The following is a 25,122-nucleotide window of genomic DNA, read 5'->3' on the forward strand; positions in this document are numbered from 1 at the left end:
TACATTTAAAAGCCTTTCTCTTATGTTTACATGGAGGATTTTATCGATAGGTTTCCTCTGGAAATTATTAATCTGTACTATACTTTTAATTCAGCCGTTTGCCTGAATGTAATAAAGCATGATGATACAGTGTTCATAACATTATTGCCCAGATTTTTTTTTTTTACATTCAACTAAGTTCATGCAGACTTCTGTTAGAAATTAAGATGCCTAGAAATCCACTTGTGGCTGTACAGCAGTGATTATAGCAGTGGAGATTTGAGAAAAATAAGGGATATTCAACCCTTTTATGAAGACCCCTGCCCCAATCAAGTTTTTGCTCTGGGGTGGCCATATGAAGTCAGTATTGAATCTTGACCAAATCTATTATATTCCATATAAAGTAGGTGTAGATTGGATTGAAGAGGCAGGCAGATCCTATTGTCTTCTATAATCTATTCAATTGGAATCAATTCCAAATCACTGCCTCTTAACTTCCAAACATTGCCTTTAATCAAATGATTTCTACTTTGGCTGCATGTAGGAACAACAGAATATCTAGAATGACAATTCTGCATCTATGTGAGACCTAAGTCAAGGAAAGGGTCATTCCAGTTGGCAGTTTTTGAATGGATTAGTTTCTCAAGTGATTCTTGACTCACTAATCTGATGACAGCCAATAGAGTTAGACTGGCATTGAACTCAGTTTAATTGGTCTGAATGAATAAGATATGAAGGTCATCCAAACTCAAATGAACCTGTGAAGAAACCTGTGTAGCTTGGGATTTACAGCCTCACCAATATTTAGAATGGCTCTTTTGGGTGTTCAGACTCCAGGGTAGCTATGGTGAGGTAGAATCGGTAGATTCTAGTGCTTGCCTCCACAGTTTACCAGCCTTATAACCTCAAAAACTGTCTATATAGTTTCTAAAACTCAGTTCCTAAAATGTTTAAATAGTGATAATAATACCTAGGTTGCCAGATATTTGGAATATTAAATATATCTCAGACCATATAAATTTCATAAACTATAATTTGTATACATATATAGTGTGTGTATATATAATTTATAATAATTGCAAAGTATTACTTTTAGACTAGAATTTCCTGGACCTTCATATTTAGCGTTTTCTTTAGGAGAAAGTAGATGTCTTTTGTGCTTAAAATAAATGGTATCTGATCTCTAAGCCTGTTGAAAGGGTCTTTTCTTCTAAATCTGATGGCACTCTGTTGGAACCATGTCTGCACTTCAGTATATAAAAGGCCTTTTACATACGTCTGCTACTTTCCTGAGAGTTCTCGAATATAATATTTCATTTATCTTTGCATTCTTCATAGTACCTTTGTGGTGTGCCAGGTACACAGTAGATGCTTAAATGATTTAACACTTAAATACCCAAACAGATGTTAACTTACTATACATCTTATTCCCCGTGGAAAATTCTTCTCAAGGCACATATACAGAACAGTTTTATTTTTAGAATCATTCGGGCATTTTCATTTTACCTTTCATCCTCTACTTTTCTGTTTTCCCTTATTATCGTGTTATACATACTTCTCCAGAGGTACCTGTGTAAAACTCATGCAAATTTTAATTGCTTTTGTTTGAGCTATATTGTTTTGCTAAGAAAGGGTCTAGCATAAGGTCTAGCACACTTGATTACTGTCAGTGTAATTTAAGCTACAGGTAGAACATTCTCATAGGGGCACATGCTGACAAGGAGAGCAAAACTTGCAGAGAAGGCAGGGAGTTCAGTTGTTCATCCAAGAACATGTAAACGTCTATCTAGAAAACCAACCTGCAAATTAAAGGAAGCACTCTAATTATTGTCCAGGGCAAGAAGTGGAGTGAGATGTAATGACTGAACACAATGTAGAAAGTTGGCTAGCTGCCCAGAAAAGGAATTTATGACTGTGTGACCTCATTTTGCCTTCAGCAGAGTGTCACTTTTCTAATATCTACTTGAATGTTCCTCATACCTTTGAAGACCATGTGTGAAATATCTGATAGGAGATATGTTGTGCGAATGCTGGGTTCATGGTCTTTGGTGGAAGCTGAAATATTTCACATCTGAGAGCTCAACCAAGTCATGTCTCAGTTTATGAAAGCTGCTGAACTCACACATCAGATTTTAAGCATTCAAAATTCCCAGGGAGTGTATTGGCAAAGTGAATTCTGTAAGAACAAATTCCATCATTAATGAACACTATATTGGTATGGTTTACTTAGGTGGATACCAGTGTGTTCATTTTGCCAGGAATTACCATCTGTTGTTTTATAAGACCTTAAAGACTGATCTGTAAAATAATTCTGAGACTTCCCATGCATTGATACCATTGGCAATAAATCTGGTCCACTGTAAAGCAGGTGATGGAAAATTACCAGGTTCATATCTCCCTGGAGGTTGAAAAGAAACCAGGATGTCACCTAGCGACCAACCTTAGAGATATCCTTATAGAAATGCTTGCGGGCGGCTGGAATGGATCATGTGTCAGCTGTCCCCTTTGGCATTAGATTCTTCCAGATGCCTTATTGTCAGGTGTCTTTGCTTGGAAAAGTATCCGTGAAGACCTGGAAAATAAGTTGTTTCACTATTTCTTGTCAGAATCTTCTTGGGGAAAATGTGAAGGAAGAGAAAATGTAGGTCTAGGTCTCTCTGATAAGGGCAGTTCTACTCTCATGCCCTAACCACCTGCCAAAGACCCTACCTCCAAATAACATCACATTGGGCATTAGAGTTCAACATCTGAATTTTGTGGGGGATACAGACATTCATCAGCTTAGAGTAGTGGTAGAAAGAAATCCCTCCTCCCAAATGGGACTTAGTTTTTGTTAAGTAGATATGATGTCCTTTTATTAAAATATGTTCAGAAAGAGTTGAGTTTTGACATTGTAAACAAGAAATAGGATTCTCTTCCAAGTTGATACAACAATTTTATGTGTCCCCTTCAGCTAGACTGTTTGACTATTTAGTTTTTCATTCTCCATTTAAAAATAAAAATTGAGATATTTATATACTATATAAAGAGATACAGCATGAATACTTGTAAATCTTCTATTGTTTACAGACGAGGGAGAGTGATTAATACAGAAAAGCATTATCAAATATGTTCCTTCTGATGTCTGCCAGGATAACTTCCATGGAAGAGAATTAGCTTAAGCATTGAGAGTAGGAGTGTGGGTAGAGGCGGGAGAGAGCTGCAATCAAGATGAAGCTGCCTGGGAGCTGCTCTGCTCCTCTACTAAAAAATCTACACAACTCCCAGTTTTCTACAGGAACCACCCCATGCCCTGTTCTCTTTTCCGAAAGTATTTGTGGGCCACCTTCTCTGTGTTACAACTCTGACCTCTTACCCCATTTCCTGGTAGGGCAAACCCAAGCCAAATCCAGTGGCCATTCAGCTGACTAGGCCAGTTTAGCCAGTATTGCCAGTTTTGTTGACATTGCAACACCACACTAGAGAGCTTTGTGTGTTGCTCTTTTCCATGGTCGTGAAGCAGAAGGCAGGTGTGGAAGCTCCACAGGGTGGGACTTGTCCCTTTCTGATGACTCACTGGGTGTCACTCTTTGGGTGTATATTGTCAGTACCCCCTTGCTCAAAGGTTGTTTGTTTTCAGAGGCATAGCTCCTAGGGCTCTACTCATAAGATTGTGTTTAAACCCCTGGAAACATTTCAAGTGGGTAATTTCTAACATCTAAAAATCAGTAGGATTGGGTGTGTCTGTTTCCTAGGCTGACTGTGCTGTGTTGTTTCTCAGTAGTAAGAAACAGATTAGTGTGCGTCACATAGAAGCATTGGGTTTTGATTTAGAAGAGAAACTATACTTCCTTTTAGGTGTATGTTTACAATTCTGATAACTTAAAGAGTGGTTTGGGGTAAATATTTAATTCACCTTCTTAGTACATAATAATCTTGTTGACAATAAATATTTTACGTCTGCCTTGTGTGTGTACGCATATACACAGAAGAATGTATGAAAAGATCATCACCAAAACGTCAGTGTTGGTTAGCTGTAGGTAGTGACATTTCAATTAATTGAAAAAACAAAACAATCCAATCCACCTTTAACCCTGTTTCTACATTTAACAGCTACTCAATGAAACGTCTCCATTCCTTACCTCTTACCTCTCATTTATTTCATAACTCATGTGGTCTGACTTTCTTATAACTTCACTGAAATAGCTTTAACTAAGGTCTTCAGTGCATCCTGCTTTCTATATCTAGTGGCATTCCCCAGCCCTGACCTGGCTGGGCCTTTCTACTGCATTGAAGATTGTCACTTGTGCCTTTTTCCTTGGCATTCTGGACCTCAGGGCTACTAGGACATCACCACATGCATCTAGTTTTCCTCTTGGCTCTCCTGCCCTCGGTGCCATCCTCCCTGTGGTACTTGGTATCATCCAAAGTACCATCCTAGTCCCACTCCTTTCCCTCCTGGGATATGTCTGTAGGAGTGTCCAGCTCCACTCTCTATAGCCAGACTTACTACCCACCCTTAATCCCACTCTTCTTCCTGTATCCTGTTTGGTGGTATCACTGCCCAAGTCAGAAATCTGGGAGCCCTCCCACGACTTCATCCCCCACATCCTGTGATTAAAAATCCCACTGATTCTATCTTCTCTGCCATATCAGATGTGACTTAAGAAGAAAACAACAACATACTTCTGCTGCCCTAATTCAAACCCTTTTCATTTTTCACTTATAGGGGCCTTTTAACTGCCTCCAGTTTTGTTCCCCTAAAATTTGATAAACCATCAGAGTATTTAAATCCTCGGTATTTAAAAACACTATTTAAAATCTATCTGCCTCAAACTTTTGGCATAAATCCTTTTGTGGATCTCCAGACCAACAAGAGAAAGGCCAAGCTCCCCAGTGTGACCAAGTAGGTACTCCCCGGCCTGGGTCCTGCCAGTGGCTCTCTTCAGTGTTCAGTGTAGTTCCCTATACATGTCACCTCCACGTCCTTCCTTTGGTCATGCTGTCCTCTGCACCTGGAAGATTGGGCTTCATCACCCATCATATAGGAAGCCTCTTCTGATGCTTCCTGGGTGTTCCTGTAATCCTCTGTCTCTGACATTGAATGTCCACATTTATCATTCTTGTTTCCCCCAATAGATCCTGAGCTCTTTGAGGACATCTACAGAGTTTCTTTTGTATCTCTAGTGCCTATCAGAGGATTTGGCTTGCAGTAAGACAGTAAGTTTTCAGATCAATGATGTGTCTATGTAGTTTGGATTGCTGATAGGAAATAGGGTGTGTATATATATATATAAAGATTGTAAACAGCAGGTAGTTTGAACATAATCTTAACGTTAGTATCAGCATCTACTACTGATCGCCAATCTAAGTGGTGAAGATGAGGAGAATTGCGCTCGGTCAGTTTGGAGGGGCACACTCCATATTGAAACTTCTCTTGTTTTATGCACCACACTGTTTACTTTATGTTGGAATTTCAGATACACAAGGAGCATGAGAAAATTGGAAACCAGAGGAATATGATATATAAATTAAGGAATATTGACAAATAATACAGCAAAACATGATTGTAAATATTGTATGTTATGCCTATGGTAAAAATTCACCTTACGCTTTTTTTTTTTTTTTTTGAAACAGAGTCTCACTCTGTTGCCAGGCTGGAGTGCAGTGATCTCGGCTTACTGCAACCTCTGCCTCCCGGGTTCAAGCGATTCTCCTGCCTCAGCCTCCCAAGTAGTTGGGACTACAGGTGTGTGCCACCATGCCCAGCTAATTTTTTAATTTTTAGTGGAGATGGGGTTTCACTATGTTGGCCAGGATAGCCTTGATCTCCTGACCTCGTGATCCTCCCGCCTCAGCCTCCCGAAGTGCTGGGATTATAGGCGTGAGCCACCGCACCTGGCCCACCTTACACTTTTCTAAGCATGTTGATATGAGTGATATAGCCACATTTACTTTAAAATTGCCATGAAGTAGTGTGCGCCCTACCAGTCAGTGGAAACTTTGTAATTTTCTTCATGTACAACCTGTTTAAGAGCCTTGTCTCAGGTTCTTTCTAGTGATGCGTGTAGCAGCTTACAGCTCCAAGTGAAGGGTCACCTTGTTCATCCCCCAAACCTCACAGCTGAAGAAAATGAAGGACACGTACACAGTTAGCAGCAGACCCAGCACTAGCGGCCAGGCCTCTGTAGTCGTCTGTGCATTACTGTCTACATAATATGGACAAATCCATATCCAGAGGGAAAATGCCAGAATGATGATGATTGTGTCAGAGTGATGCTAAGAAGCCTAAGGGTATAGGTGGTTTTTTCTTTATTTACAAGATACCCTGTGATATGGTTTAGGTAATCAGGAAGAAATTAAATAAATGTACTTTGAATGATACCTGACCTTCCCTCCCACCAAAAAAAGAACCCTTGATGTTTTCAACGAAAGTATTATTTATTAGCAACCATAAAATTGTCATTCTTTTATTTTAAAAGATTCTGGGGAGTTGATATTCATCTGTCTATAAATCCCTCCATCCATCTCCATATATTCCATCTGTTTATAAATCCCTCCCTCCACCCATCTCCATATATCATACATATAGATAAGACATAGCCATATAAAATGTACACATTTTTAACCTCCAACCAATGCCATTACCAGCAACGTCTGTCTGCTAGTGCTGAAAGTAGAAGGAAAGAGTTTCAGACTGGTAAAGTGACAGGCTTCAGAAATACTCTCTGACTAATTTCTAACTGTCTCTGCTCAAAAACATATAAAAATTATTTGACATATGCAGACATGAAGTAATTGGAATCATTGTCCAAATTCATGATGTGAAAAGCCTTTCCGCACCTTTCAAAGCAGCATATGGGCCCTGAAATGTGAATACATACTTGGAATTAGCTTTGCCTTTCACTCACTCACTTTCAGGATGTCTCTGATAACATGCGCTTGTGCCAGAATGTAGTCATCTGTAGAACTTCTTTGTGGGGAAGGCAATAGGATAAAAGTCACATTTGGATGCCACGACAGTTCAGATCTTCACTAGGAACAGTGGTATGGGTGTACTGTTGAGATCAAATACAGACTAATTATTCACCTTCTAGATGGGCAGTTATTACATTTTATGTTGAATTCACAAAGCAGATTTTTTTTGGCTCGCTATATTTAAACTGAAGTGCTAGGCATTACCTTTTTTTGGTTTAATTTTACTGATGTTATTGCCAGGAAACTAAGTTTCTCAGATTTCTGATCAAAAGACAGAGCCTATTTGTGAAAAGCCACATTCATATTGCGTGTGTGAGAGAGAGAGAAAGAAAGAAAATATGTGAAAGAATGAGCTAGAGAAGTATGTAGGACAAGGTTGTAGAGGGTCTCTATAGATCCATTTCATTGATTAAAATTAATAATTTCGCCACTTGGTACTTAGCACTAGGGTCTGTGGACACTTTAACATATAAGATAGACTTTCTGCCATCTAGAGGTTGTAAATAAGGCAGTTGAGCAATGATTCAGAGTAGAAAAAGGAGACAAGTGTTTTTACCAACTGGAGAAACCTTGAGCCCTCTCTTTTAATTCTACTAGGCAGAATTTTGACCTGATATTCCAGAAAGTAACTTGACAACTGTGACACTTTGCAAATGTTGCAGCGATCCAGAGGTACATGGAAGTGCAATAAAGTTGTGAAATAATATGACTCAGTGCTGATCAGTGGCTCCTTATTGGCAGCAGACATTCATTAAAACATAGCAAATTTCCCAGGCACTGACGTTACAAGGGAGAGGCTAGCAGGACATGGCCCTACGCTCGAGGACAGAGAGACGTAAGCTTAGAGACAAGTTCCAGCACAAGTCGAAAGCACCCTGGATCTATTGAGGAATACCATGAGAACTGTAGGAGTTAGTTTTGGAGGGGAGGAGGGAACGAAAACTGCCAGGGCTTCTTGGGAGATCAAGGCCTGGCTTGAGCTGGGCCTAAAAAGGCATCCTGGATTTAAGCATATAAAAGGGAGGGGGAGATAAAAGAAAGGGGGTAAGCACGGATGGGAATGTACTTGAGATGTTTAGAGAAAAGTGAATAGATGTACTTGCCTGGAGTAGGATCTTGGTTTAGGAGTGAACATCTCAAACATTGCATGGTCTTCTTTCACTCTGCCTTGTCTCAGGAATGCCCTTCTCTATGCCCATCACTCAAGCTCCAGACTCAAAGTCACCTCCAGTGTGAAATCTCACCTGGCTCCCGTAGGCAGACAGCCATCCCACCTGTGAAGGTGCCTGACTTCTCCTTCTTGTCTCCCTGTTGCTTTGTATGGTCATCATGGTTCGTATATGTCTCGCTGGCTTGCTCAGAATTGGGACTGAACCGTGTCTGCCATCCTTGTATCCCTAAAACCTAAGAGAGTGGCCAGGTTGGAAATGTCCGATCAATAAAACAAAATAAAAAATAAAATTTGGACTTTGGCAATGAGGACCTGAGAGATTGCTCTTCTTGTATTTCTTTTGTAAGGGAGGTAATCTCAAACTGGGTGAATGAAATATGAGAAATTTCTCAAAGGATTTTATCTTCTATAAATCAATGGAGTTTGGATTTTTCCTAGATGCTGTGTAAATCTATAAAACTAAATATCTTAGGAGAAGAAGAGGCTTAGTCTGAGTTTTAGACTCAGTGTATAATCTTAGACAAGTTTGTGGCCTCTCTGAGGAAAAGCAGGCTGCTACCTATATTAGCTGTTATTACATGTATATATATACCTGACAACCAGTCAGAGATCAGTATCCCATGAAAACTTTAAGCACTATTGCTATTAGGTAAATGGTATTTCTTTTAAAATACTGTTTGAAAATAGTACTTGATCCGTTTTATAAATAGAGACTGTTTTCTTGGGCTTTGCAGAAATGAAAGGATTTATATAGATATATTTTAAAAGAGAGTACAGTGTCCTGTTTTTATTTTGTGTGGTTTTGTTGTTTGACATGAATGAATTTGAAAACCTGAAATACAAGGTTAAATATTAAAGACATTAGCACTGCTAGAGGGCTGTGGGATTAGGAAAGAGCTTAGGAGAGATTATTCAGAGTACTTTTTGACAGGGTGTTCACCGTGAAGTGTGTGACCCTAATATCATGATACTTGGTTTCTCAAGCTTACATTTCACCTGTTGACAATAAAAGCTGTATTACTGAGGACCCAAATTCCATCCACCGGTTTTTCCAGAATATTTGCAGGACTTTCTCAACAACTAAGAGCTGCCAACCCAGTTTTGGTATGTAGACCTCCCAGCTAGCCGGAAACAAAACATAATTTAAATCACTCTTTATTGCATAACTGCCCACTGACTGTACCATTTAAGTTAATGATTTTAACCAGAGTTGATATATTATGATGTGATCATTAGACTCTCTTGTGAAAGTAGACGAGGAAAATAATTAAAAGTGCATTGTCTCAGCTTTCTAGTCCACCAGCCATTTTAGGTTTTTGAATGGATGGAACTCCGTGAATAACAAAGTGTCTCTATTATATAGAGGTTCCCTTTCCTATAAAAATATATAAAATGTAGTATACTTTAAAGTCTCTTTCTTGCCTTCTCCTGGGGTAGCCCTTGCCATAACTTTATTTATCAATTCATTCATGCAGCAGATATTTGTTGAGGACTCTTCTGTGGGACGCCCTGGACTAGTCTTTGGGTCACAAGGAAATCATAAGCCTGCCTGAAAGGAGGCATGCTTCTGAGGTTTACCGTTACAATGGTTACTGTTACAATGTGAGGTAATAAGTAGTATTATAGAGGGAAGCATTAGGTGCTATGGGACCATTTAGAAGGGGGCTCCTAGCTGGTACGAGGTAGAGTTGGGGGAACTAAAAGGTGATGTTCTGCTGGGTCCTAGGATGTGTTAGGTGGGCAGGGTGGAGTGAGGGGAGGAGACAAGTGTGGCAGGCAGGGAGAGGTAGCAGTATATTTCAATGAAATAAAACTACTCATTTGAAACTACTGGTGCTAACAGTTTGAAGAAAGAAAATGGAGAGATGGAACTGAACTGATAAACAGGAATCCGACCTGGAGGATCTTTTATGATTTACTAAGAACTGTAAACAGTATTTAAAGGTGTTCTGGAAATGCACCTGCACCTCTACAAATCCTCCCCAGCCATGGAATTCCCTCAGTTAACTTTTACTTACCAAATGTATTACCTCCAGAAGTGTAACTCATAATGAAAAAGCTTCATACTACTTTGTGCATTATTTTAATGGGGTTGCTTTCCTTCTAAGATGAGCCTGAGGGAGTTCGGATTAGTACCCAGAGTGCCTTTTGATGAGGTGCTGGTGACAGAGGTGGGAGATGCCACAAAGTAGTGAGAGTGTGAAGCAGGGCAAATCCTGAAATGAGACTGGGGTGGGATGCAACAGGCCAGTGGAAGTGGGAACAAGTCAGAAAGTACATTGTCACCATCCTTGGAGTTTTGGCCAACCCTACCTGCTCTTTTCTACTTCCCATTTCCTCATCGTGGTATAGAAAGGTTATTTACCTATGTTTTCCATAGTTTTGTACTACATGTGAGATATTTGGGTCCTTAAGTATTGGATTTATAGGAAATCTCATTGATATATATGCATAGTGAACAGATTATTTGAAATCAAAATAATTTCTTCAGTTGCTTTAGTAGACTTGGGTTTGGAATAATAATATTTCATGATATGAAGAGCTAGTATTTTTTGTTCTGTTGAATAAAATATCATTGCCAGAATAGAACATCTGGCAATGATAAATTTTGGAATATCAAAATGATATTTATTGTTTCCCAACAAAAATTAAATCAGTTCCACATATGTAAGGTTCTGGTTATATTTTAAATTATTGTTCTGAACCAATATTCTTTGTGAAGACTAGGAGTAAAGACAATTCCATCTCACAGCCCTCCACTCATTGTCACCACAGTGTTAGCAGGAAAAAAACATTCTATAGATGGCTAAGGGCACAGGTTTTGCACAATCTTGGGTGTGAGTTTTTGCTTTGCCACTCACCACTCTGTGATTTCATTAACACCCTGAAGATCAGTTTCTTTCTCATTTTGTTTTAGAAGTAATATATCGAGAAGTCTGGAGAAGTGAAACACATAAAGTGTTTGATTTGTGTGTGTGTGCTCTTTTATGTGCCTCACACATGATATTCTCGTATTTAAAAACTTTGATCTGATTTTCTTTGTTCATCTCTGGTGTACTTTTTCCACATTTTTCTACTGCTGTGTTAACATGTCTTGTGTTCATAAAGAATTTTTCTGTACATCAGTGCTACAAGCTAGATTAGAGAATTGTGTAAGTATATTTTACCAATCTTAATTTGTTCACTAGAAATATTATGTTAACACTGGCACATCAGACTTTTTAAAAAAATTTAATTGTAAGTTCTGGGATACATATGCAGGATGTGCACATTTGTTACGTAGGTAACTGTGTGCCATGCACACCAGACTTTTATAAAATCAATAAATATAGTTCTTGCTTTTAGATTGTGCTTGTCTACCATACTTATGGTTTCTGTGTTACATGCTCTGTGTGCATGCACACACTTGCACGTGCATGTGTGTGTGCACATGTGTACGTGTGAGTGGGGGCGGAGTGGTGAAGACAGGAGTAAATGCTTTTGGAGGTAAGATATTAAAATGATAACCTTGGCCAGGTGCAATGGCTCATGCCTGTAATCTCAGCACTTAGGGAGGCCGAGGCAAGCAGATCACTTGAGGCCAGGAGTTAGAGACCAGCCTGGCCAACATGGTCAAACCCCATCTCTACTAAAAATACAAAAATTAGCTGGGCATGGTGGTGGGTTCCTGTAATCCCAGCTACTCAGGAGGCTGAGGCAGGAGAATCGCTTGAACTTGGAAGGCGGAGGTTGCAGAGAGCTGAGATCGCACCACTGCACTCCAGCCTGGGCGACAGAGCAAGGCTCTGTCTCAAAAAAAAAAAACAAAAAAAAACCTATATATATATGTGTGTGCGTGTGTGTGTGGATGTGTATGTATTTATAATTATATATTTATATGTGTGTATATATATGTATATGTGTGTATGTGTATATATATATGAAAAAAACCTTGACCAAAATATAATGAAAGATAACCTTCACCAAAATAAGCCTTAAAGTCAGCTCTGGCAAGGGTTTCTCCTGCGACATTTCAAAAAGTTCTAGGAAGATTACCTTGAGCCTCTTCAAAATAACCTTTCCTTTTACATGTCGATGACTGAAAATCACAAACTGTAAAGCTTTGTCTCTTTTGAAAGTTCAGAATCTGCCAGTGTTCCTGTAATAGGGAGAAAGGGGATTGATTTAACTCATTAAACCTTTTCTAATCTAACATTTGCTTTTGAAAATTTGCAAACTTTTCAGATCCTTTACTAAAACCTGATTAGTTAGGGGTGAAGACAGAGACTTAAGCCTTCAGTGCCTGGTTCAAAAAGGATTCTTCAAGATTCAAAAATCTTATTCAATCAGGGAAATGCAAAAGAAATTGTATCTATTTTAGTTTTACCTACTATAAATAATTTATACATATCTTCGATAATTTAACCAGGATAGTTAACTATACAATTATAACGTATTTATTTTATTAAAAAACAGTGTTAAAGTAATGTCCAAGGTAATGTTTACCTTCGCAAAGGAATGGAACCATGGATTACAATTACAGGTAATGGCTAGGCAGTTGTTTTTAATTTGCTTAAAATAATTGGTGTTTTAAAGGTGTACTGTGTTCTTAAGTAAGATTTTTTTTTTTTTTTGCCTTGAGACAGGAAAATATTTTTTTCTCATAAGAAACATGGATAGACTTCTGCAATATTCACTAGGGAAATTTTGGTATATCCAGTTATTCAGGAATATTTGTTTTTATTACGACAGGCCCATCAATTTGGATTCAAAACTAAACCCCTAATATAACTTTTTGCCATAGCTGAATACTTACAAGCTACAATTTTAGTTTACCCCAATTTAAGCAAACTTGATGAATGAATTCAGATATAAAGGTATATAAATTAAATTATTATATACTTGACGTATTTGCCATAGGATTCCTTGGAAGGGCAGTCTTTGCTAGTTGGTATAAAATGATTCACTGTAGATGCAATTTTACAGTTTTGCAAAGAAGTACACAAATGAGTAAGCACATAATTAGTGGGATACTACTGTTTTTCAAATGCATACATGGCTGATAAACATCTCTCCTTTCCTCATTAGTATCCATCTCTTGTTATGATAGTTACGATATCTTGAAATTTGCTGTTTTGCAACTGAAACTGGAAGAGCAGGTTGAAGCATAAGTGGATGGTTAGGTGATCTCTGATGTCTTGCAAAATATTAGAGGTTTTATCCCAGTGAACACCAGCTTAGTCATCGTTTGGTTAAACCATATAAATTTATCTCTTTTAGTCATTTCACAATTAAGGTTTTCCTGGTTCCCAGAAACTTCTCTCTCTTTTCTGTAATTTGCCTTTAAAATTGATATATAGAAAACAGAAAATCACACATTGCAGTTATTATTGACCTGCAACATGTATTTAATAACCAAAGGAAAATATATAATTTCAAATAGTATTTGTAACTTAAAGTACATCTAAATTAGGAATACAGTAGGAATTAGATCATTAACCCACAAAAAGTCTCATAAAGGTCTTTGCAAAAGACAAGGAAAGATATTACTCTAGACAGTGACTTGTTCCAGAGAGATACATTGTTTGGATACCATAAGGATAAATGTACATGAATGGAGAGAAATTGTGGATAGTGAAGACTGATGAGAAAGATGAGTGAATGAGAGTCTGTCCTGGAATCAGAATCCTTGGAGCTAGAACATCTGGTATGGGAGATGGTGAAGAGCATGGCAGTGCAGGCCACGAATTGGGGATTTCCATGTCTCATCATTATTTCTCTGGCTTCCCATCCTCCTTGTCAGGCCAAGCATGATAGTTTTTAGTTGCTATTGGAGGTGGCAGAAGTGGTTTATAAACTTTGATTTTTGTAACATTGCTTGAAAGTAGTCATTTTTCAAGTATAATTCATACACTTAAAGTGGAAATATGCACTCATGTAAAGGTATGTACTGTATTCAGCATTTACATTTTTAACCTGGTACATATGTCTCCAAAAAAAGGATCAAACAAAGGATTCAAAGGAAAGAAATTCCATTCCATCATTCTACCTGTCAGTTTAACCCTCTTGATGTTGATTTTATGTAAGGTAAACATCGTGCATTTTATAAACTCTACTAGGAAATAGAAACAGTTTACAAATTTTTCTAAAATAATTGGCTTAAACAGGATATTGGGAAATTATAAAATACTGATGTAAAAGTCTTTCCTAAAATGTCTTAATTTCATTTCCTGTTAGTTTTGCAGAGGAAAGAAGGAATGTCAAATTTCCAAACACTTTTGTTTGAAACTAATTCTCTTTGTAAAATCAAAACTTGAAGAGAGCTCGCCTGTGCACCAAATGAATTTGTGGTTAATTATATTATTAAATTGTTATAAGATCCAGTTGTTCAGAAGTAATATATTCTTCTTAATTTCATTGAGGCAAAACAAATATCCAAAAATATTTTCATTTAATTTTGGATTTTGTTTTGTTTTGGTTTTTTTGCAACAGATTTGCCTTCCTCACCATGCTTGTCTGGCTCTAACATTAGAAAATAGCCAAGATCTTTAAAAGGCTCAGGCCAACAAAAAGTGAATGAGGAAGTAGACCAGGTGTATGTGGTTATTGATCGGAAGTAAGGAGCCAATCCAAGATTTCAAGATTATCTGTAGGTGATCCCCAAGGCAGATAATCTACTTATGAACTGTGTGGGGCAATGTAGGCAACGACAGTGATGTCAGGGAAGAAAGAAAAACCTACCTGCATAAGACCTGACAAAACTGTGCTTCGTTTTCATGTGGTTGTATGGCAAAATCTAACAATGAGATAAAAAATCGAAAGTCTATCATTTTTGAGAATTTTATTTCTAAAACAGTATTAAGTAGGAGAATATTTTGACATAACTGGAACTGTTGCATCATGAAGAGTGTTTTTAACTCTGAGGCAAAGGGAGAATGCTGATTCAATATGCAGCTTGAGCGCAGGTGTTTAATACTTGTTCTCTCCCAAAACAAAGGAACATGAAGTGAAGAACAAATAGGGTACAGACTCTTAAGAGCAGACAGGAGAGTGAGATCACAGAAAATGAAAGATATTAACAAATCTCTGGAATAAGTTACAGAAATTTCAAGCCTAATGTAATCAGTTTTCAACAGAATGGAGCTATATGACGATGACATGCCAGTAGTATAAACCAGAGCCCTGTGAAAGTCAAAACCCCCACTACAGTCCCCAAAGCCACTTGGTTTTGTGGTGTTTGCTGGCCAGGCATAACTCCTATAGCAGGAGGATTCCTTTTTGGAAAAATGTCCCCCCAACCCCCCAGAAAAGATCTGTAGATACAACATTTGAGGGTCCTCTAATAAACCAATAGGCCAGTAGGCTTCCCAGGTGACCATCTTGCAGTGAGATTAACCAGTCAACAAGCCCCTTTCTTGCACCTAAAACTTCCGTCTAAATTTTAGTGTTTTCTTCTTAAATGAGAACTGGCAACCAAGGTTGCCCAGGCCGGAGTGCAGTGGTGCAGTCATAACTTACTGCAGCCTCAAACTGCTGGGCTCCAGCCATCCTCTATCCTCAGCCTCCCATGTAACTGGGACTACAGGCATGTACCACCACATCCAGCTAATTTTTCAAAAAGCTTTTGTAGAGATAGGCTCTTGCTATATTGCACAGGCTGGTCTCAGTTGATCCTCTCACCTCAGCTTCTCAGAGTGCTGGCGAGGATCTTTTTTTTATAAAAGAGAAAACTGATAGATCACGTGATGTGTTCAACCATATTGAGACAGGTTTTCTGCTTTGCATTAACAAGAATTTGTGATAGTTATGTTAAAGACAAAGCAACTGTAAAAGGAAGGCAGTTACCCTGGGCTGGGGAGTGGGGGCATTGCACAGGAAAGGATATATAATCCATTTGGCTCCACTGTGAACTGTATAGTATAAACTGAATTTTTATTATAATCACCAAACTGTGATAGGCCAGATTGGGAGGATCGGGGAGGAAGAATGTGGAGTGTGAGTGTATGTAGTGTGATAAGCTTCCTACATAATGGAAAATCAGTACATAACATATACAAGTCATTCATATTTAGAAACATGGAGACAAGTATCAACAGAAACTGCTCTAAGAGTTAGAAATACACACCTCTAGGGAGAAGGAATCAGGTGGGAGGTATGGGGCAGGGGCTGCTGTTTTTCTTTTATTAATTATAAACCTTTTAAAACCATCTGATTATTAAAACCATGGGCATATTGTAGTTTGACTTAAAAACTAAAGCAGGCAGCACAGTTTTTTGCTTTTTCAAAACCTGCCACTTACAGTTTTGAAACAGCACACAAATATCACAGTATGAGGGTGGCAAACTGCACAGCTGAGGACGACTGATGGGTTCTTCCAGTCAGGTGTGGCTTCACAGGCGAGCATCCTGTGCAGTGAACAAGGCCCAGCACTTGGTTTAATACTCTGCTGTTTCCGTTTTGAAATTCTTAATAATTTAGGCACAAGAGAGACCCCACGTTTTTGTTTTGCACAGAACCCTGCAAATTATGTAGCCAGACCTGCTTCTAATAGAGATACATTGTTTGGATTCTGGCGTGAGTGAGGTTGCTACTACTTCCTTCGACCCTGACCTGCTAGTGGCCTGCTGTTTTCACCACTCACATATTGATAAGGCCACTAGGATTGACGTAAACTGACATCCCTCACAAGGGAATTTGGAAGTCATGTATTGCATGATACTGTAGAAGTTTGTTATGGTGGCTTTTATGGGTTAATTCTCTGTCCTTTTAAGGAAGACATTTGGTGTGGGAAAAGGTTATTTTTAATTCTAATTAATTATGTACTGAGGGAAATGGTTTTCACAGGAAAGAATGTCAATACTTCACGACAGAGAAGCAGAAAGCGAAGCTTGCAGCACCCTTTTGGGGGAAAGGAAGAAGCTTAGTTCGTCGTCCAGATGGGAAGTCTGTGGTGACCCTGAGGTGTGAGGAGACCCCTGTGAGCGAGGACACAGAGAGAACTAAAATCTGGCCCCTTTTGACAACCTGAAGCCCTCACTTGACCTCCTGTAATGAGCTATGGCCCCTGCAGGCAGTTCCCATCCCTTGCAGGGGACATATCTCATTGGTCACTGTGTGGCAGACTGGGAGTCCCACCTGTGAAATGGGGAAGGTGTCATGGGAAGCACACAAGCCAGGTGTGCTCTCTGAAAGGGTCCCTGTGAAAGCCTCCGCGTGGGGTGAGATGTCATTGAAGCTTAGTCGGCAGCGGGGCGGGGCTCAGCTGAGTAAGTCACATAGAGAGAGGGAGGGGATAGACAGTGCCAACTAAGGAGTAATAGCTTGTCACCTTCAAGTGAGAAGGCAGGTTTTCTTGTTTGGTTAGTAAAGTAATTTTAAAGGCAGTTACCAAAGAGGAACCTTAGAAATATCTAGAGTAACAATAGTGTATGAGTAGTCATTGCACAGCCCCCACCCACATGATGTAATAGAATTCAAGGCACCACTAATTTGGGTATATGTGTTCTGCTGTATTTCTTAAGTTATTTCTAGTTATAGCTTATTTGTTCATTACAATTATTTATAATTGCAGTGTTCCGGAGATAACCGTGTAGCTATGTTTAGTATAAGGAAGCATTTGTCTTAGATAAATTTTTTTCTTTTCCTGTTTTGCATTTTGGATAAAACAGTTTTATAAAGGATGGAAGCTCCAATGCAAGTAACATGAACTCAGGCATGCCTGGGAGTGCTAGGTAGAGCTGATGCAACAATCAGAGCCTGCCTTCTTCTCAGTCTGTGATGGCTTTTGCTGTCCCTTCGGGTCCTGTGCCCATCGCTGTGCTAGACAGCAGTGATAGAGGGCTGAACACAAATCAAGTCTGTCTCTGTCACTGGGGATCTCACGGTCCGGAGAGAGTGAGAGGCTAAGCACTTGCACTTTGAGATAAAGGCAGCACGTGAAAAGTTCCAGGTTTCTTGAGAGTTTAAAAGGAGAAGCTACTTTAGGTTGAGTTCAGGCAAACCTTTTTAAAAATTTTATGTATTTTTAATTGAGACAGGGTCTCACTGTGTTGCCCATGCTGGTCTTGTACTCCTGGGCTCAAGCGATCCTCCTGTTTCGGCCTCCCAAAGTGTTGAGGTTACAGGCATGAGCCACCGTGCCTGGCCAAGGCAAACCTTTTTGTGGAAATGACTTGTAAGCCGAAACCTGAGTGACAAGCAAGGAGGAAGTATTGCAAGTACAGGGAACAGAGTGTGTGAAGGATGTGAAGCAAGAGCAAGTTCTTTGTATGAAAGGAATCCAGAGAGCCTCTGTGTCCCTACTCTCAGAAAGGAAGGAGCGGAGTGGCACGGGATTGTGCTACGAAGGCAAAACCTCCATTAGGGATTTTCATTTTAAAATTATACATGCAATGGAAAGCCATTGATTGCCATTGTTGGGGTTGGGGGTGGTGGTTAAACAGCAGAACTTAAAGTCTTAGATCTTCAAATATCAACATAATGATGGTTCTCCTAGGAGACAGTTTTCACACTTTGCACACTTCACTGAAGGTTTTTGGATTCATCAGATTAAGGTGGATTTGAATCCCATTTCTCTTGTTCATTGTGTGGCCTGGGACAAATGACTTAATTCCACTGAGTCTCAGATTTCTACCTTGTAAAATTGGTGTGATAATACCATATGTCATAGGGGAGATTGAAGGATATATGATATATAAGACAGTTGTACAGTATCTGGCATCTAATAAGTTTTCAATATATGATAGTGATGAAAGTAGTAGTTCTTGAGTTTGTTGTTATTATGTATTTAGGACATTAAACAGGTGTAAGTGGACAGAGGAGCAGAATAATAAATAATTAACCTATTGGGTCATTAAATAGGAGAGGGATATATAAAAGAATTTGTTCTAAGAATCAAAGAGAGGAGCTAAAAAATGATATTTGTCTTTGTAATACCGAAACTCAAAAAGCATAGCAGTAAAATGTGAATAATTTCACTCCTTTTCCTCCTGGGTGTTTTTATTTCATGGAGTTGCAAGGTTAAATAGCTTGTATGTAAGAGTTCAGAAAGCAAACATGGAGATTAGTGTGACTGGTCATTAGACATATTCAAATATTCCTGGTATATAATTATCAGTGCATTTTGAATTACTCATTTTCTCAAGGAAAAGTTTTTGGAGACTTATAACTTTTTTAGAAATGGGAAAAAAATGCTAACCTGACCTGCTTCATGGTGATTCATTCCTTTCTCATTTTGCTCCTTAAAACAAACCAAGAAGCCAGATGTTTAGTTGCCTAAGATGAAAGCTGTTTCCTTAGAAATCCTGAATGAAAGAAAAACTGCTTCTCTAGAATGGCAAAGTCCATTTAGAAGGTAATCATGACCTGATTCAGGCAATAGAATGTGGTTGAAAAATGTTGCTCATAGCAACCAAGAACACTTGTAGATAAATTAGTTTTCTAAAATAAGCCTTCTCTAAGAACTGTATATGGAATTTTCCTGTTCAACTGTACTGTGCATTCTTTTTTGTCCAATGATTGTATTGACCTAAATAGTTCTGTTTGGTGGGCTTATAACCTTTTGATTACATCCATTTGCTTAAAAATCTTCCATTTCTTTTATAAAATGTTTTTCACCTGTCAACATACTCTTGTTCTTTCTTTGAATTTAAATTGAATGTAATGGTGTCAAGGTACTAGAAAAAGGTCCAAGTTCCCTATAAACAGCAGACCGAAATTGGTAATTTTTAATTGTCATTACTTAAAAAGATAAAAATGAAATAAATTGTCTCTTCCTCGGCGCTGCCTACGGAGGTGGCAGCCATCTCCTCCTCGGCATCATGGCCGCCCTCAGACCCCTTGTGAAGCCCAAGATCGTCAAAAAAAGAACCAAGAAGTTCATCCGGCACCAGTCAGACCGATATGTCAAAATTAAGCGTAACTGGCGGAAACCCAGAGGCATTGACAACAGGGTTCGTAGAAGATTCAAGGGCCAGATCTTGATGCCCAACATTGGTTATGGGAGCAACAAAAAAACAAAGCACATGCTGCCCAGTGGCTTCCGGAAGTTCCTGGTCCACAACGTCAAGGAGTTGGAAGTGCTGCTGATGTGCAACAAATCTTACTGTGCCGAGATTGCTCACAATGTTTCTTCCAAGAACCGCAAAGCCATCGTGGAAAGAGCTGCCCAGCTGGCCATCAGAGTCACCAACCCCAATGCCAGGCTGCGCAGTGAAGAAAATGAGTAGACAGCTCATGTGCACGTTTTCTGTTTAAATAAATGTAAAAACTGCCATCTGGCATCTTCCTTCAAAAAAAAAAAAAAAAGAAATAAATTACTAATATGTCTGTTGATTTTTGTTTCACTCTTGTTAGTGATGAAACGTTGAGCATAAAGCCCTGAAACACGAGTGTAAAATTAGTATTTTGACCACTTTTCTCTCTACTCTTGATTCCTTAAGGTAAAATTTATGAATATCATAAATAGAAATCTAGATAAAATAGTCATATCTAAAAATGAATCGACTCCAAATATGCAAAAAACCTTTCACAAAATAAAATTTTATTTATCCACAGATAGGGTTCTAGGCAGCATTACTTCATTATTCACCATAGGCTTCTTGCTTTGTGAGTTGTTTTTTAAAAAGGAATTAGATGTAGATTTGTAAAATTGTGAAACTCCTAGATAGATGTAGAAAAAGAATACCATAATTAGACACAAGTTCTTCAATATCTATAATGATCACAAGACTTTAAAAAAAATTTTTTTTTCTTCTGTCTTGATACCACAGTTTAGGCCTGACCAGTTACCCTACTTTCAGATTCTCAGCACATTCTTTGAAAAGATGGATTAAAATATTAGTTTCCGTGCCATAGAGAAATGCCTGTGAAAAGTAATTTTTTTCTTCGACGTAGGTACACAGCTGTTAATTTCTCCTCCTCACTCATTTCTAATTTTTATTCTTTGCATCACCTGTAGAGATAATTTTGTTTATGGAATTTTCTGGAACAGAGTTCATTGACACAGTGGTCTCCATGGTAAATTTACTATCAGGCAAATACCGTCGCTGCTTCTGGCACTCCCTCTTCACTTATTTGCCTGTGTCTTCTGGTTTCTTACAAAACATTCATTTAAACAGTCAGTAAAGAGCAGAAACACTGGAGATCAGAGGACTGAAATTCCAGTGACTGCTCTGCTTCGTGACCTCAGCCACACCACTTCACCTCTCTGGGCCATGTTTAGCCAGTGGAGGGAGTTGGCCCTACTGTCTCTGCAGTCTCTTCTAGCCCATTCTGGATGATCAAAATATTCAATTTTGCTTTTGCGGAGAAGCTTTAGAGAGGAGGATTGTAGCTTGTTTCTCTCCTAGCTTCAATGTGTTGTTCAAGTTCTAAATTTGTATCGTAGATGATAAAGAAACACACTTTCATCTGGAGGGAGTGCTGGTGGCAGTTGGAGTTAATTTTGGACTCATCTGATGAAAACTGCAGTTCTAACCATAGCCTATCTCCCATTTCTCTTAAAATGTATTCAGTCAAGTAACAAAGATTTATTGACCTATGTGCCAGACACTCTTTTTGGCGGTGAAATCCAGTATATTATGTAATATAGTTGCCTTAAAGTTGGCAACTCTATCTTGAAAGTATGATGCGTTCATACTTTCAAACTAAGTTATTATTGTTTATAAATGTACACAAAAGCTGTGAACTTCTTTCACATAGTCCTTTCTTAATTTTGTTTTGCTTATGATATAAAATATAAATGGGGAACAGATAAGCCACAACCTCTGGTACTAAATTATTCTTTTATGTTTACTGCTACCTTGTAATGCTAATGAATTTGTCAGTTTCGATTTTCAAAATGATTTACATATGTTATCTGTGGTTCCTTTGGTTTTACTGATACTCATCAATTCATTTCTTAACATATAACAATAGGGCATCTTTTATTTGTAATCATCTATTTCTAAGTAATCAACTTGTTCAGAGATTTTGTAATTTAAGGACAATAACCTTGTTTTCTTGACTTTGAGCATTTTAGTTCTCCCTTCTCTTCCTTCCCCTTCCTTCTCTTCTCGTTCTTCCCTATGAAGTCCTTCCCAGATTTCTATCAATTCTAAATCATAAAGGCCCAGGTTCAACTTTCTAGTATTTCCGTATACTTGTAGAACAGCATAGAATTATTTCATGGAACACCTTAGAATTCACCTGCCAGTGGTGGTATGATTGTAATGAAGTCAAAATGATTAGCCATTTTCTCCTTTTGTGACTCATCTTTGTCTCCTTATTCTTCATCTGTTGGTAAACTTTAGGTTATTTTTAATGTGCTTTTACCTAATGTAACTTAGAAGTCAAAGCCCATAGGTAAAGAAGGCGCTATTGTAATTAAAGCAAGAAATTCAGTACTTTAGGCCTGTTACTTGAGGACTTATGAAAGTGTGACAAATTATTTTAACCTTTATAGTTGGGCTAAGGTCAAAAGCTGGCTAACAAAATAGCTATTAGGTAAGTAAATAGTGGTCTGAGAGACCAGCTAGACATTGAGTAGCTGCCTTGTTTAGGTGGAAATATTGTTGCTAAGAAATAAAAGTAGTATCGAGAACTTGGAGGCCATACCACTGTGTCCCCTACGCTCGGAAAAGACATGGCCCACAATATGCCCTCAAAAGATATTTGTTGAAAAAAAAAGTTTCTGGCTTTGTTATCATCTGATTAGAACTTTTGCACATTTCTTTATGTGTGGACATTTAAAAATATTAATGTAACAAAAATGGACTAAGGTCAGTGATAAATGATATACATACAGGTTTTCATTCTAAATAGAAAATCACTTAACTTACCTATCTGTTAACATCTGACTTATCTAAAAATTCAGTCTGCTAGCCATGAAGTCAGGGTATGGAAATTTGTAACTGAAAGATTGTGTGAGTTGGCTTCTCATTAATAAAAATTAATTGACTCCTTTGTTTATATTTTATGTCTGTTATGTTATCTGCTTATGCCACTTCTATATTAGTGCTAGTTCCAGAAGGAAGGCATTGAGAACTCTCTGTCCCATGGCCACTGCTGGGGAGTTTCCTCTTCTACAGACTCTGAATCAGCCCAGACTTCTCTCGCCTCCAGCCCCATCCTCCTTAAACCCTTCTTCCATGGAGATTCTTTCCTTCTCTCACAATCACAGGTGTGATCACAGATGTTCCCAGGTGTGATCTTCTTAATCTGATCCTGAGGAAAGAAAAGGTAAATCAGAGAAACGAGGGAAAAGTCCTCACTGGCCTACTCTAAACCCCCTCTCCCCTCCTTCTGTTCCACTTTCCACTCCATCTCAACTCATTACCCTCATCCACCTCCTCCCAAGTTCCCGTTTCATTTGTCATCCCCAAGCCCTTGGCTCTGCCCCTCACCTCCCCGAAACTGTGGCCCTCTTATAGGCTACTCTGCATCCCCTCTCATGGCGTCCCCACCCCACAAATCCCCAGGAGTGACTGTGAAAAGATTCTGAGCTTACAATGAAAGAAACAGAATTCCCTGCTCCGGCCAGCAAGGCAGGATAGGAAGATGCTCTTGCCGCCCCACATGGTGCTGGCCATGGGATGCATTTTCCCCAGTGTTCTGAGGAACTCCTGGCCCTGTCTTAGTATTATGTTTTAAATCCAGTTTTATGGGCTGATCTGACAGCTTAACCTCAAATTTTATTCTTGTTTCCCTGGGAAAATATTAAAATTTTGAAGAACTGACTAATAAATTAACTTTTGGAATACCGTATGTTTGTAAATGGGTGACTGCCTGTTTTCTGATAAGGGTGTATCCTGTAATGTCTCAGAATGCCTTTGTTTGGGTTTGGAGGTGAGGAGAAAAAAAGGTTGGTGGTTTGTTTTGACACTGAGAATTGTTGGCTCTAAAAGTACTTTGTAATCATTTTAATTTTTATTATTTCATTTAAATTGGGGCATTTGTACCAAAAATGTCTTTCAGATTCACATAATTCCTTGTATCTATTAACAGCTGTGTACCTATGCTGAAGAAAAAATTACTTTACACAGACATTTCTCTATGGCATGGAAACTAATATTTTAATCCATCTTTTCAAAGAATATACTGAGAATTTCAAAGTAGGGTAGCCGGTCAGCCCTAAACCTTGGTATCAGGTCATGCTGAGTAAAAAATGGCTTTTCATATAGTTGTTTTAGTGATGTTTTCTGTTTGTGTAAGTAAAAAGAGAGAGAGAAGGTATTACTTGAGAGATATTTACGTTTCCATTTTTCTGTATATTTTTTAGAATATTTATTAACCGGATTCCCAGGACACTGTGTGTGTAGCATCATTCTGGAAGTAATTATCCACACGCTTCTCTTGGTTAAACTCAACTGCATAAAGTGTGTCCTCAGGAACTTAGCTGAACTCTGTGAAACCCATTCAGTTCACACAGGCCCTTGAATGTGCACTTTAAAGCATTTCATGGAAAATGTCTGAACCTTTATTAATATATTGTTTATATCTGAATTAAGTTAGGGCCAAGAACTGTAATTATTGTCCTCCTGCTTGCATCAATAGTTTTACATACGCCTTCTCTGCTGATAAATTTGAGTCAGATTAATGAGTAATAAATCTAAAGATAACCTTTTAAAACCATTGGAGAGCCAAGAAAGTGAACATATAATTATGATTTAAAAGGATATGTGACTAAGGCACTCAGATATGTTTCATCTGGTGCATGGGTGTTCATTTCTAGTTTTAACGCAATTGAATGAAAATTACTTCCTAATTCCATCAAAATAGCATCACTGGCTCCTTTAAACTTTTTAGAATTGATATTAGGAAATACACCAGTACACCATAAAAAATCAGAAATTGAGGAATCGGAAGCACCAGAAGTTCAACCATAGGACTAAGAAATAATAAGTTACTAGAAAAATTCAAGTCAACTTTTTCCACATAACATTTTGCCAATATTAGTACTCTTGCTAATTAAAAATGGGTGTACCATTTAAAAGCATACTGTATTTATCAAAAGTAGGAATTTGTCTAATAAATTGAAATTTTGTTTAAACATCATG

At 38.4% G+C, this 25,122-nt stretch overlaps 2 protein-coding genes across 5 annotated transcripts in view; both read left to right on the forward strand.

The window, feature by feature from the left end:
• Positions 1-25,122, forward strand: part of GAREM1 (GRB2 associated regulator of MAPK1 subtype 1) — a 195,831-nt gene that overhangs the window by 88,867 nt on the left and 81,842 nt on the right. The window lies entirely within an intron of this gene.
• On the forward strand, positions 19,840-20,400 carry LOC103222559 (large ribosomal subunit protein eL32). The gene has a single exon (XM_007974339.3). It carries the CDS (start codon positions 19,906-19,908, stop codon positions 20,311-20,313), a length of 408 nt encoding a protein of 135 aa, XP_007972530.1. The 5' UTR covers positions 19,840-19,905; the 3' UTR covers positions 20,314-20,400.

Source organism: Chlorocebus sabaeus, chromosome 18 (genome assembly GCF_047675955.1).
Source record: "Chlorocebus sabaeus isolate Y175 chromosome 18, mChlSab1.0.hap1, whole genome shotgun sequence".
In the NCBI taxonomy this organism is placed as follows: domain Eukaryota; kingdom Metazoa; phylum Chordata; class Mammalia; order Primates; family Cercopithecidae; genus Chlorocebus; species Chlorocebus sabaeus.

Excerpts from the sequence above, each read along its gene's own strand:
- LOC103222559 (XM_007974339.3), top strand. The coding sequence starts at position 19,906 with ATGGCCGCCCTCAGACCCCTTGTGAAGCCCAAGATCGTCAAAAAAAGA.